We start from the raw sequence: 15,802 nt of genomic DNA, 5'->3' as shown, positions 1-15,802 counted from the left end.
TAGTGCAAAGTCCAAAGGTTGACATAGTTTAAGCTAATATGTTCTAAATTATCTTGATTTACGGTTTCATTATAAATTATTCCCAAGGTAAGAGCAGCAGCGGTCTGTTTTGATTTTTACGCCTTATTTGAATCCGCGACTATTACAGATTAGCTGTATTTGTACTACTTAATACAAATTAAAATTAAACAGTAAAACTTTAGAAATAATAATAGGTGTTCTTATTTGGCACATTTAAAACATATACATATGTGTTTTTGTACTTACGTATTTTTAACTGCTTGGTATTTTTTTAAATACAATTTTCTACGTAGATTTAACAGTATTAGCTGGATTGTGATGTTTTAACTGGTAGATGTTTTGCATATTATTTAAATTACTGTACAATATTTTAATCTAAATGGTCGCTTAAATCTAAGGTTATTGGCATCGTTTGTGTTTTCAAAGCAAAAGAAACGCTTTAAAAAATTGTACCCATTTTTATTTATAGAGTCATACCTATTGTTTCAAGAGTACTAAAACTGAACTTAATTTTTCGATTTTAAATTAATGATAATAGAAGTTGTTTATTTCATCACACGTAAGTTATGGACGAATATTTTTGTTTAGGAAGTGCAGAACAAAGGACATTCTGTCTGCATTTTGTTTCTTACTATAAAGAGCAACAGCCCAATGCAGTTGCAAGTACCTTGGCATTTCGGTTTCATCGTTTAATTATATTTACATTTTTGTAAACGTTCGGAAAATATTGTGTACTTTTTTTTTATTTACATTGCATTGCCGTATGGCTGACTGGTTTTGTAACCTTGGTCACGAATTCTTTCTCAATTCTCACTGTTGATTTCATTGGATTTCAAGAACTTTGAGTCAAGTCGGGATTATAATATATTCGGTATCGATATTGCAGTAAACAAAGTATTACTCGGAATTTTCTTTTCGGGCACTATCAGAAGTTCGTATTAAAGAAAGAAAATCAATAGCATGTTCCGTTTTTGGACGAAAGAATCCCGCTTTTTTGTTCAAAAAGTTTCAAAATCCCGCTTTGCCCGACAAAAAATCTGGCAACGTTGATTTTAGACCACAGTGAGCTTTCCCGTTACATGATCTAGATATTCAGATCAGTTAAACTAAAAGACTTCACTAGCTTTAACCTCAAACTGTGTTGCGTCTCTAGGTATCCTTTTTGCAATACACTGTTTAAACAACAGTTTGAATATAACGACAATCGTTGTAGAAAGCGTTAATAATAACTTACGCCATTGAAGTATAATCAGAATATAAGTTTTCAAGGTGTCTCTATTTTGTCTATGCATATTTTATGCATATGTCACCGTAAACTTTTGATGCAGGTATAAGTATTAATCATAAATGAAATAAATGATAACTTTCGTCCTTGTTGGGAATTTTTATCCGACTTCTGTGAGGTGTTCCGTCCGAAGATCAAGGTTCATGGGTGGGGTATTATTTTGCCCGCTTGGGAAGTACTTATCAACCTATCAAGGAAAACCTCCTTTATTAAACTTGACGCCAGCTGACTGCTCTTCCTTGGAATGAGACAGCTTTCTACGTCGTTTGACTCACCTATTAGCTTCGGCGATACTTAAATTTATGGGAGATTTCTCCGTTGTCCAATTAGGAGAGATTTACTTTTTGAAAATTATTGAGGCTGAAAAGTCTGCAGCGTCAGCGGCTGGTAATTTCAAGTCGATGTCTGCCTTTCATGGCAGAAGAAATATTAATTTCATTTCTCCAAGAAGTCAAGAACAAAATTGTAAAGATTCTACATATTCAGTAGATACAAATAATTGATAAAATTGATATAAGTACTTAGATCGAAAATTTCGATCGCCATTTCTTCGATGTCCAACTCAATAACTTTTAGATGGACTTAATGTACATAAAAGATATAGTTCCAACTTTTTTTTATATCATATTTTTTTGTAAAAAAAACTAGGAAAAGTAGTTAATATAAGCCAAAGTGACCTTGCTGTTCTTGTGTGTTTATATGTGGAGCGATCGAGGTATTATTTATTTACTTTCTCCTGTTTAGACAAGGACGTCGTTATTTTTTCAGGAGAGGCTTTCCACATATTCACTTCACCCGAGAAAATAATATCCACGGTTTCGTCGAGTGTTTGTTCCATGCTATTAGAGTCGACCCTGACACGGATGACCCGTTTTCCTCAATTTGTGCGGGTCCTCGTAATATGGCGTTATTGCTTCTTTCATTCATTCACCTCTTCCAGCTCATACGGAGGCTCATCATCTAACTCATGAGTCATACGTTAAACATGTCAAATTTAGCAGCAGGAAATCTTTAGTAGGTATTTAAGATACTTGACACCCGAAAATGGAGTGGGCCTTGGAAAACAAGTTGAATGTAAACGATATCATTCACTTTTTTTACCTGTAACCATCAAGAACGGCAAATTCAAGGCTAACCCGACCTTGGAAAGCTGGCGAGGTAACTTTAAAAATCCGTTGGCTGTGGATTAGCCACTGGTTTAACAAACGGATACCTATAGGAATGAGTCCAATAGTGCAATTAAATTAATAGAATTGCTGTCAGTTTTAATTCACAACTGTCCAGCCGCGTTTTGCCAGATGTTTATTGAGGTTGAAACAGCCATGTGGATATAGTAAACAAGCAGTAATTGACAGTGAAATTTGTAGGCTAGAAATGGGCGGTGGTAAACGATCATGGCCTTCGCGCCACGTGAATTTTGTGGAGTGAGCGCTTTTTTTTAAATAGATTGTAATATACATACCTTGCTCCTTATGGTGAGTTTTAAAAATTTATTTAAGAGGGACAATGGACAATAGGACAAGTTAGGAATAATATTTTTTTACAAACTCACTAAAAACTTTAAAATTTTAGAAGTAAGTAATCTTATAATAATAATAATGAAGTTGCCATTACGGAAAATAATGGAAACTATTATCCGTACAACTAACTAATGTTAAGTTTTGTTTTTCGATTTCGGTGTAAAAGTGAAACAACTCTGTCACAACATTTTTAAGCTTTGATCCCTGATCTTTGGTCGGGACGTATTCGAAACCTATTGTGGTTGGATTTTTTTAACTCTTATCTCCTTCTTCTTCGATAAAAACGTATTTTAAATCATCAAGTTGTACACTGTTCTCTCAAAATTGTAACAATAATTGTGGGTGAATGAGTGTGTCGACAATGAAGAGTGCATTTTTCTTCCTTTTTCAACTCAAAAGGTATTGTAGTACCATCTACAAAGTTTAATCATTTTGTTCTGGTTTATCAGTGTTTAATATTTAACGTAATTAACATATTAAAATACTTATATAATATTTAACATATTAAAATATAGTACAAAGTCCAAAAAAATAAATTAACAATGTATCATGGAAATTGAAATATTCATACATTGTAGCAGTTTTGAGAACTAGTACGATTTTTTTAGAATTTGAAGCAACAAAATGTCGCCTTGTTTGGATTAGTGCTGGCAACTGAAACCGGTTTTTTGGATAGTCGGTTAACCGGTTTCGGATAATTCGGATTTTTATGAAATCCGAAAACCGGTTATTCGATTCTTCAAATATCCGAAAACCGGTTATTTGGTTATTCGAATCTTCAAATATCCGATTATTCAAATAACCGATTATTCGATAATCTACTTCCTTTTTTTTTTTTTTAGACATCGATTTGTCCGATTGTAATTGACCTTAGACAATTTCTCCGGGTCTGTCTTTGTAAAGCATCGATTTTCAGGTATCCTGTTTTGGCGATTCAAGTAACGGGTTATTCGAATAACCGGTTTTATCTGAAATCGGTTTTTACGGAACCCGGTTAACCGGTTTCACTTTTTTCCGGTTTTTGCCAGCACTAGTTTGGATGTTGTCGTTTCTAAGTAGTTTATAAACAAACCTACATAAAAGTTGCAATTTTGCTGGTTTTGAATTATTATTTCTAAATGAGTGATTTTCAAATAGAAAGTGCGCTACAGACGAGCATATAGAAATTTCAAAGAATGATACCGGAACAAAACTACTGGTGTTTCTGAAATGTCACTGCTAGCGTATTTCATGGAGAAGTCAAGAACTTAAAGTCACCGAGTCAACTATTTTCACAGAGGAGAACGTGGATATATCAAAATACCCCAAGCTGAGAGCATTTTTGAAACGTAAAAGTGACGTCTATACACCTAAAAAGTCAAACGTTTTTACAAGAGAACAAATTAAATCAACTATTTTCTCGTGCAGGCACTCGATAACACATATTTGCTATTGAAGGTAGTGACGGTCTTAGGCATTGCAGGAGCATGCCGTTCTGATGAGTTATGCAAACTTTGGACGTCAATTAAAAAAATTATTGTAGTTACAATTCCAGATTCTACAAATGGTATGTCACATACGTTTACAATTCTCGTCTGGGTTCTGTTCCTCACCTAGAAATTCTCAAGAAATATATCAAGATTAGATTGGAAATTAAAACTGAAATTTCACACTATGTTATGCGCTATCAAGCAGGTAGATTATACAACCAACCAGTAGGTAAGAATACCCTTTCTATGATTCCTAATAAGATTGCACAGTTTTTGAAACTAGAACATCCTGAAACATTTACAGGCCATTCATTCCGAAGAACATCGGCAACGTTACTGGCTAATACAGGAGTTGATGTATTAGCAATCAAGAGACATGGTGGGTGGAAATCAGCCACAGAAAGTTATGTTACTGACGGTTTAAGTAACAAAAATGAAATAGCCAACAGGATTTTTTACAATGACACTTCAACTCCAGGTTCTAGTACGGCACATCATGCTGTTTTAATGGATCAGTCAGATAATATTGAGCATCCGGTGACTGAAATCGAGCGGTCAACTAATTTTGAGAAAAATGTGACAATTGGTAAACGCGAGGGGAATAATTATTCAGATTTTATAAATGTTACTAAATAATCGTACAATTATTATAAATATTCATTCATAATAATTAACAAAATGTAATGTTCATAAAATATTTCTATTTATTTGTACATAAAATATGCATTTATAACTCGAAATCGCTTTTTTCCCTAGGGAGGTAAGTTACCTCACTTACCTCCCGTTGTCCATAGCAACTTCCACTTCTACGGTAAAATCCACTTACCTCCATAAAAACAAAGTATTAATAGTCTATTTACTATAGTGGGAGCAGATAAATATTATTAACTTGTTTGTTAGAATCACCTCTCATAATACCTACATATTAGTAGGTCACTCTCTGTCAGGCAGTGTTGTCAGATTTGGTTTTTTCCCTAGTTCTAGGGAAAAACACTACAAATATGTGAAATTAGGGAATTTTATATGATATCTAGGGATTTTCTGTAAACTATAGCCTTGTTTTGTTTACGTGGCGTCTCATATAATCACAGCTATTCTGAATGCTGATTAACTGAGGTCTCAAGTATGAGTCCTATGAATTTACGAAGTAAAATACATTTATAAAATCATATTACGGACTTCTATTAATTTTTTTTTAAATTCCTTTAAAGACCTAAATCTTCGACTATATTTCCTCCCCAGTTTGAAATATTAATTCGTTGATATATTTACCAGACCAGGAAATAGACTATGGCACGATAGCGTAACTATCGAAGTAATATAGATATAAGAAGTAGACATGAGCGATACAAAGTTCACTATATGATAGAAGTGCAGTACTGATACGGATGTAAGCAATAGGTACAAGTAGTTTTCTTCCGACTAATTATTACAGTGATAAGAAGTTTGTTTTTGTGTCAATTCCAAAGTTCAATACGAGCTCGCACGTTCGTGTAATACAGGGTGTTTCGAAATAGTTCGGCGACTGGAAACGATAAAGTGAATGAATCAAAAGTGGGTATTTTTAAATGCGCTTGACAGTGAAACGGAATTATTTCAGAAATGAACTGAAATTCCACGCCGGGTTCTATTCTTAAGCGGGATCTAACTTTAGAGTTAATATTCCTGTCATCAACTTGGAATTCCTTTATAAATAGGTTGACAATGAAATAAGACCCAGGGGTTTGTAGTTTGTCTCGATTGTGGTAATTTCGTAAGCGACATTTATTTATAAACTAACTTGCTGAAATATTGACTTCAAAGAAATATGACGGAAGAAAAAGTTAATACTTACCGAGATGGGTTGTCTTTGATACTGATATATTTTTTTTTACTCAAATTTTTCATTTTAAAATTTACTGCAGGTAACAAATATTAGATAGAATGAGTTTCATAGGCGTCCCTAAAAAAATTTTCTGATAAAGGTAAAAAATTATAATAATTTGTATATAATGTGCAGAAAATTTCGCTTATACAGGGTGTCCCGAAATTAGGTGGCAATATTTCTACGGGGAAAAAGATTACTTTTTCTTTATATAAACGTGTCCAAAAATTATTCCTAAGGAAGTTATAGTTTTTTCTAAATAACTCCGAAACCACTTGAAATAAATTTATAAAATTGATATCTTGTTGATAGTGGATATGTTAAGCGTAGGTACGTTTAACGGTGTATCATCCAATAGTTCTCTTACATCATTTTGCAGTAAGTTTAATTATGATTCTGCATTCATACAACTGGAAACCGAATTGGTCTAAGTAGCTGGTCCCCTAAAATTTATGTCCACATATTTATTGCAAATCTATTTTGAAAATTTGTGCGCCGTATTGCACGTGGATTTTCGTCTGACCGGAAATGGGTATTGTGAATATCTGCCAGCTCTACATTGGTAAAATATTGCATTTTCGACTGATAACACTTCGCAAAGAGTAAATAACTGAACTGTCAATGCAAATGACGCCAAACGCATGTTTGTTATTCAAAACTTGTGATGATAAAAAATATTGAAAATTTCGATTTCAGGTGATTAACACATGTAACATTATTTTTAAACAGATTTTACACAAAAATGGAACATTTTGCCATTATGAACCAAAAGTACCTTTTTTTAATAAAAAACTATGAAATTTCATACTTTTGAGTCAAAAGTTAAAAAAGTCAACGCATAAAAAAGTTATGGTAAATTTTACCCCCCTCCCCCCAGTGTTGGAACGTATGTGATGAAAATTTGTAAATTTCCCTTTAGTGGCGGACTGAGCACATAAGAGTTAAGCTAGTTACCAAATTTTATAAATTTATTTCAAGTGGTTTCGGAGTTATTTAGAAAAAAACATCATCAGAGTGGTCCCTTTAAGTGGCTATAACTTCCTTAGGAAGAATTTTTGGATGTTTATTTAAACAAAAAGTAATCGACATAGAAACACCCCGTAGAAATATTGCCCCCTAATTTTGGGACACCCTGTATGTTCATTTGGTCAACAACATATTTTAATTATTGCCCTCAAACAATTTTATTATATTGATGGTAAATTTCTTTTTGTTCCGTTTCAAAAGTTCTCCAAAATGCCATGTTGTAATAATATTGTTTCTCCCTTTGGCAATTGTAATAACAATGATTAATAGAAGGTGCCTATAATAAATTAAAATTACCTGAATCACACCAAATTCCGCATTGCTGCACTGCACTGCTGGGCAATTTGTCGACTACTTGTCAACGGCTGAGATTTATTGCTCAGTGGCCCAATAATTTTTTGCAATAACTTTTTAAACAATTTATCCAATTTTAATCTATCAGGCGGCATTTTGTATGTCTTTTTATTGCGCATATTTCGTCGGTTGAACACTTTTCTCTAAAATCAATAGTTCTTCCAATACATTGGAAAAACGATTTTCGACCCAAATTATTAAAAAAAAAACAATGTTGCTAATGAAAAAAATTGACTCACGAGATGCGACACCTTTTCTACTGCCTTCCCTTGCACATTTCAACAATAAAATAGCGGACGTCAATTCATCAATGTTCAAATAGCGACGCGACTATATCGCTGATTTTGTTGCATTAAATTTTGCTTGCGGAATGAATGTTCTGCCGCGGAAACGTTGAGGACGTTACAGAAGGCGTTTAGTGATGAGGTTATGTCGCAAAAAAATGTTTACAAGTGGTACAATGACTTTAAAGAAGGCAGAGAAAGCGTTAAGAACGAACAGCATCTCGGACGACCATCAACGTCAACAACACGTTATACGTTAATCAAATATCTTGTGCTCGACAACCGTCGATTAACAATAAGAGACCTTGTTGATACTGTTGGCATTTCAAAAGTTTCATTTTAAAAGATTTTTTGTTCCTTAGACGCGTTAAATCTCGTTTGCCTCCAAAAAACGCTCAACTTTTTGGAAAAACAGCGTCGCGGTGAGATTCGCCGCAAAAGACGGAATTATGGACAGACAACTCTTGGTTCTTGCATCATTATAATGCACCGACTCACACAGCATTGATAATTCGAGACCATTTAGCCAAAAATTCAACTCATATCGTTCCGCAACCACCTTATTCGCCTGATTTAGCACCGAGTGACTTCTCGCTATTCCCTGAACTCAAAAGACCACTCCGTGGACACCGTTTCAACTCGATCGAGGAAATAAAACCCGAATCGACTAAAGCATTGAACGCGGTACCGGAAAGGGACTTTTCAGACAGGAATTTTCAAACACACGCTTTGTCCACGACAGTTTTTATAGTTTTCTTCTTAAATTAAGTGGTCAATACTTCTTTTTTCCAGGAAACCCTCGATATGAAATCCTGCGTTCGTTTTGGAACATCCTTTGTGTCTGATTTTGATATCATCGTGTATAATCTGTGTTGCATTTCTTATCGAGTAGAATCCGATGTTATTCCTATGGTGAATGTGGAAGGTAACATCCAACTGGGATTGCCCAGTACATCTAATCTAATACTTCGTATCATCTTTTCTACATTGTCAGGGTATAATACCTAAGCTTAGTAGCGCCGTTCTCCTAGCTTATCACTTGTCGTACACGATGATAAGATTTTGATATGTTCATAATAATGTACCGAACTAAAAACTTTGACCTATCCCAGACCGTGCTGTAGGTAAAAGTGACTAGTGATAGAAGTGTTTGAAACATAATTTTCATATCAACCAAAGTGACGAGTTGTGCCTGTTCAAAAGAAGTTTCTGTAGACCGTTGAGCCGTTGATATTGTAAGTTTTTGTCCGTAGTTTCTGTTCAAGTTAATTTTATGGTGCCTTAGACATTGTAGGGATTAAAGGTGAAGTAGATACATTATAAGATCTTGGTTTTCAATTCAGGGAATTTAAAATGTGATAGGAAAATTATATTTTGTGTACATTACCGTGTAGAATATAGTTTTGTGAGGTTATGATGATTCCTCTAGGTGTATTTAATTACTTGTAATATGAGGTATACGGGAATATGAGGTAATACGGGAATTATATATTTTTTATTCTATTTTAAAGTAGTTTAAAAGTGATCTTCCTTTCCATAAAAATTGTAGAGGGCGTTGTTTTTGCAACAAGTGTTATCTAAATCTCCTTCACAGAATGGTAATTGATAACAAAGTTTTTCAAGAAATTTGGTTTGACTACAGTACATTATATGTCCTGTATTGGAGATATAATACTTAAAAATTATAAATAGGTATATCCTGAATTAGTAAAAGTATCAAGGTTTGATAAGATATGGTATTTTAGGCAGTACTTTATATAACTGTTAGATATTTATCTAAATCTGATGGATGACGGGTGGCCAAAAAAATATATACTCGTATTCATTTTTAATAATGTAATTTTTTAATATTTCGGCATTTTTAATGTTACAAAATCATAGTAAACACTTCGACACTTTACTAATATATCATTACGTTAATTGTATAATCTCTACAATATTTGCACGTGGCAAAGTAAAAAATATTTTTTTATTTTTAAACGCGAACCCAAGATTCTAATTGTTTTCAGCAAGCGCTACTTATAAAAAGTCCACCTTTGCACAGTTTTGGTGGCCCTGTACTTTAGAATATTTTTCAAGTACATTCCGCGCGATTACGTTAGAAATTAAAAAAAAATTGTCATACGAAGGTGCAAAGGACGACAGAATATTATAAAATTAAGGGCAATGGAAAATGCCGTGATCCTGTTGTTTTTTCACGCTTTCGTGTGTGAAACTTATGGTGGTTAGACGATTATTGGGTATATTTCGCATTGATTATTTCATATTCGCCGATTTAATAAATTATTTGTTTTTATCATTATTCATGAAAGCCTATCTATACTATAGCTTTGTCTAAGCTGAAGAGTCGGACAATAAATCTTCCAATAGTCGCATTTTGGTCATTTCAGTGTCTACAGCGTGTTGCAATATCCTGTTAATTGCCTCTATTAATTTTAAACTGACCAGTTTCTCCAAGACTTCTTTCAATATTTCTGAAAGTTTCATGATTTGAGACTGGATAATTCGGATATCTTTCTTGAACTAATAACATATCGATTTGTTGCTCAAAACTATATCTATAGTTCTTATTAGGATAGTTAAAATCAAATAAACTGATTTATTAATGACAATTCGTGGACAACTGCTGCTGCTTTTTATCAAAGAAAGTACAATAAAAAAAGCGTTATTTGCATTATTTTTGAAGCTCCATTATTTTTAAACGGATTTTTACTTTTTGAAATATTTTTTTAATAACGGCTGATTGATAAAACAAACCTGATGTCATTTTAAGAAAAATCCATAAAGAATCTATAAATGGAATGATATACATGGTACTTTATTTTAAATATAAAGAGGTGAAAACGAAATCTTATTTCCTCCTTCTTTATACGTAGAAAAATTTAAATAAGATTTAAGTATGTTTGGAAACGTTTGAAAACATGCAACTCAAATACAAACGTTTATTCGATAACCACACGGAAAAAATGTGTTAAATATATCCACTTTCTATTTTGCTATAGGATAGACGTAATTATGTTAAATAAATGCTAATAAAATCTCAATGTATGGAAATTTTTATATGTTGTAGCTTCTACTACCACAAATACTGTCGAATTTATTGTAAATAATTTTGTAAATGCGTTCAAATTTTCTTGAAAGTGTCTTGGAGTGCAGAAAAAAATACATATCACATTACACATACATTTTATTTAAATAATAATTACCTGCTTTCATTAAAGTTATAGAAATAACATAAATGTAGGATTAAAATACATATATTTTTTCTGACATCCGAAAATACTTATGTGTGATAACAATTATGACAGCTTTTGCACAAAATTGAGAACTACTGTAATATAGTAATTTTTTTCCATAAAATAACTTATTTTCAAACATTGCTACCTTTGAAATAATGGTAAAAATATGAAATGATTTCTCTTCTATACCTATTACATTATCATAAATTATATTGTGGTCTGACAGAACAGGTGTACAAAAACAACCCATTTCGTTTTGGGTAGCCACATGGTGTCATGTTTTTTCATATTGTTCGTCACGCTCGCTTCAATAAATCCTTGAAATTTTGAAATCGACATACAAAATACACAAACTTGTATATAACACAAAAACGATGTTGATATTTTCTCTGGCAAATAAACTTAATTGTTATTGATATTACCTAAAATTTCCGTAAGATGGCGTAATTTTTTTTAGGGCAAAAATCTAGTCTATTATGTAACATAAATAATTGAAGAAAATAAATAATATTTGCTTCCAAAATATGACAAATCTATTTTATTAAATTTAAAATTACGTGTTCCGGGATACTTTGCAGATATTTATATTTTAAGATTAGGTACGAGCATACCTACACAAACTTTACAATGTTCTTTACATTTTATCTTTGTAACAACCGTCTAGAGAGAGTTCAACGACACGTGATTACGAGTCTGAGACGTGTCCGCCATTTTTATCATTAGGACAATAATTTTATTGCCACTTTTATTTTTATGCCACCTGGAATAAATATAAATTTGACAATAAATGTCTGACTGAATCTTTCCACTTAGATTAACAAACTAATCCATATGGAAAAATATTTTAACAATTAATACGCTTGTGTTAAAAATGTATGGACTTCGTATAAATAATTATAATCCAATAATCCTTTCAATTCGGTTATTGTTATATTTAGATACACGTTTATATCAATTTATTATTATTGCTATTATTGTTTCTTATAACCAATAAATTTAATTTTAATCGACCCATTGTTTTTCCAAAGATAAAATTTTAAAGTGCCCAATAAATTTTTTTTAATTTTTAAAGATAAAGCCTGTGAATTTGAAGTTTGCATTATTTTTTACTCAACAGAAATATGTAGCTGTTTGAAGTAACACGAGATCATATTGATAAATATGACATTCTTCCAACTACACAATCCGGGTTTAGAGCGGGATATAGCTGTGGAATGTCCTTTTAAACATAACGGATGATTTTTTTAAGGAACTGGATAATGGAAAGTCGGATGCTTTAATTTTGTTAGACTATAGCCAAGGCATTCGATATGATTAACCATGAATTATTCTTAGCAGTGTTACATTTTATTGGTCTCAGCCCGTTCTCTGTAATCTTTTTTAGGAATTATCTGATTGGCAGAACTCAAAGGGAAATATGTATATAGGGGTGTATCGTAACCATACGGGAAATTGGACGAGGTGTGGCCCAAGGCTCAATTCTTGAGCCCTTATTTTACACTATCTATACAACCAATTTCTCTTCAGTATTGCAATATTGTAAGGTCCATATGTATGCTGACGATACACAGTTATATAAATTTTTTGAAAAGTAGAGATAAATTAAAAGCAATACAGGAAATTAATACTGACCTAAACGCCTTGCTAAGTATTTCTACTGAGCATAATCTAGTAATTAATCCGAATAAATCATGTTATGGTGTTTGGGTCAACATTGTTGTATAATACTCCGACAAAAATTGATAATAATTTATCTTTATAACCGACACAAAATGCAAAAAACCTGGGTGTTATATTCGACAATAAGTTAAAGTTCACCGATCATGTTTCTTTCATTCTGCAAAAGTCTTATCTAAAATTAAAAACATTATACCAATGCAGACATTTATTTGATATAAAATTAAAAAAATGACTCTGTGATTCTCTTGTTTTAAGTCATGAAAATTACTGTGACTTCGTTTATGGACCCTGCCTCTCTGTTTATGATTCTAATCGCCTGCAAAAGTTACAAAATTCGTGCTTACGCCTTATACAAGGTGATTCAAAAAACCGCTGACAGACTTCTAGGGTAGATAACACATAAAAAATTAAGACGAAAAGTTTTAATAAACATAGGGTCGCAAATGCTCCTTAACAAGACACAGGGCGTCAAAGTTTCTGTAAAATTAAACATTGTCTGCAATAATTCCAAAATGCCTGAACATTTCTATTTCAAATTTGCTATGCGTAGTTAGCACCTTAGGACCAATGTTTGATGTACTGCTCAACATTTTATGAGCAGCAGTGTCGTAGAGAGGGGGTCAACGTGACCCTTTTTTAAAAATATTTTCTACGCCACTGCTAATTTTGTCAAACGGGCACTATTTTCGTGTAAAGTGTTCAATTGTCTATCGAATTGGTCTCTTGCAAAATTTGGATTAAAGCAACCATTTTTAAGAGAAACACCTTTGTAGAAAATTTGTAAATCCAATTTAATTTTCATTCATTTTAGTTTCGCATAGTAGGCATGTGCTATTCAAAATAAAATTAAACATCGCCTGCCACTAATGTCAATGTGTACAAGTGAGTTAAGTAAACTAGATTATAAGTTTCTTTTTGTCATTTTTGCGCTTTTATTTTACGGAAACTTTGACGCCCTGTATCTCGTTAAGGAGGCATTTGCGACCCTATGTTTATTAAGACTTTTAGTCTTAATTTTTCATGTGTTACTTACCCTAGAAGTCTGTCAGCAGTTTTGTGAATTACCCTGTATATGGAATAAGAAAATTTGATAGAATTTCACATACATTAGAAAAATTCGAATAGTTAAATATGTCAAATCGTAGAAAATTACATGCATTAACATTATTTCATAAAATTATAATAAAAAGAAGCCCCTTTTATCTTTGGAAGAAAATTACATATCGTACAAATATTCACAGTACAAATACTCGTCAAAAAACTGCTATAGATATTCCTAAACATAAAACACAACTATTTAAAAACTTCTATTCATATCAGATATTAAAAGAATATAATAACATTCCTGTCTCCCTAAAAGACATTTCTTTAACCTCATTTGAGAAAAAAATATTTAAAGTTATATTCAGTGACCAGTGCTCAAAGTTAAGTGCATAATACATATAAGTTTATATGTCTATATTTAAGTTAAGATTGTTTGTACAGGTTTGGTTATTGTTTTTCTTAGATATTATACATAAAGGCATTGTATATTTTTTAAATGTTTCATATACAGAGTGACCCATTTGAAAGCGGGCCACCCACATAACATTTTTATTTATGGAGCGATTTTGACGAAATTTTTTTTGAAATGTAGAGGGGGGGAAAAGTGTATTTTGGGGCCAAGCCCCGTCCAGTTCTTTTTTAAACTAAGGCCTACTAGATCACATTCAGAGGCTGAAAAATCCAGAATCCATATTAGCGATTTTTTTAGAAAAAATCTACGTACGCCACTGGATTCGGCGTCCCCTGAAATGGATCTGTACCAAATTTCATGAAAAAATATTCAACATTAACGATTCTGCGGCTAAATTGCTGTCAAATTGTTTATTATGCATAAAGAAACTTTTTATCTAGTAACCCATGCGATAATAAATCAATCACAACAAATATTTAATAACACGTTTAATAGACATCATTATACCAAAATACAATGAAACAGACAGAAAAATGAACGAGAAATTAACATAAAATTTACAAAAAATACAATAAAATAAAATTAACACACATGAATTAAATTAAATTCTGGAATTTTCAACTAAATCTCCATTTAATTGAATGAATATTTTTGTAAATGTTGCCTCTCCTAGATTTTTTTTATGGGGGTTCATTAAAGAAAAAGTTTACTACACTCGTCCAATGAATGCAGAAGAACTGCGCGAAAGAAGAAGATAGGCATGCGCTGAAATTACAACACATCAATTGTCTAATGTTATGGCACACATTCAAAAACAATACAATAAATGCATTCAATTAAATGAAGATTTAGTTGAAAATTCCAGAATTTAATTTAATTCATGTGTGTTAATTTTATTTTATTGTATTTTTTGTAAATTTTATGTTAATTTCTCGTTCATTTTTCTGTCTGTTTCATTGTATTTTGGTATAATGATGTCTATTAAACGTGTTATTAAATATTTGTTGTGATTGATTTATTATCGCATGGGTTACTAGATAAAAAGTTTCTTTATGCATAATAAACAATTTGACAGCAATTTAGCCGCAGAATCGTTAATGTTGAATATTTTTTCATGAAATTTGGTACAGATCCATTTCAGGGGACGCCAAATCCAGTGGCGTACGCAGATTTTTTCTAAAAAAATCGCTAATATGGATTCTGGATTTTTCAGCCTCTGAATGTGATCTAGTAGGCCTTAGTTTAAAAAAGAACTGGACGGTGCTTAGCCCCAAAATACACTTTTCCCCCCTCTACATTTCAAAAAAAATTTCGTCAAAATCGCTCCATAAATAAAAATGTTATGAGGGTGGCCCGCTTTCAAATGGGTCACTCTGTATACTGTTTCTATTTTGTGTATAGATTGGGAAAAATGTAAAATCAATGACCTATTGACCACACTAATTATATTGTAGAATTATATTTTGTAATTTTGGTTAATAAACCTTATTATTATTATGCTTTATGATTCAGACTGAACAATTGCTTCATTAAAAACACAGGTCGATTGTTTTGGTATAATCATCATAATCGTATTGCCATCATTAACCGTATCAATTATATAA

The 15,802-nt window shown here is 32.2% G+C and overlaps 1 protein-coding gene across 5 annotated transcripts in view; it reads left to right on the top strand.

The window, feature by feature from the left end:
• LOC108906014 (long-chain-fatty-acid--CoA ligase 4) overlaps positions 1-15,802 on the top strand; it is a 65,973-nt gene that overhangs the window by 1,252 nt on the left and 48,919 nt on the right. For 2 of the 5 annotated variants that reach the window (XM_018709133.1, XM_018709139.1), the window contains exon 1: positions 3,145-3,225. The exons of 1 other annotated variant lie outside the window; for it this stretch is intronic. In XM_018709133.1, coding sequence (XP_018564649.1) covers positions 3,173-3,225 — 53 coding nt within the window. In that variant the 5' untranslated portion in view covers positions 3,145-3,172. Of the gene's footprint in view, positions 1-3,144; positions 3,226-8,930; positions 9,059-15,802 lie in introns of those variants that run through there. 2 more of the 5 variants (XM_018709137.2, XM_018709136.2) reach the window with 1 other exon arrangement.

This window comes from Anoplophora glabripennis, unplaced genomic scaffold (assembly GCF_000390285.2).
Source record: "Anoplophora glabripennis isolate ALB-LARVAE unplaced genomic scaffold, Agla_2.0 scaffold188, whole genome shotgun sequence".
Classification (NCBI taxonomy): Eukaryota; Metazoa; Arthropoda; class Insecta; order Coleoptera; family Cerambycidae; genus Anoplophora; species Anoplophora glabripennis.
Note: the sequence above shows the minus strand (reverse complement) of the source record. Positions and strands in the feature narration are given on the sequence as shown.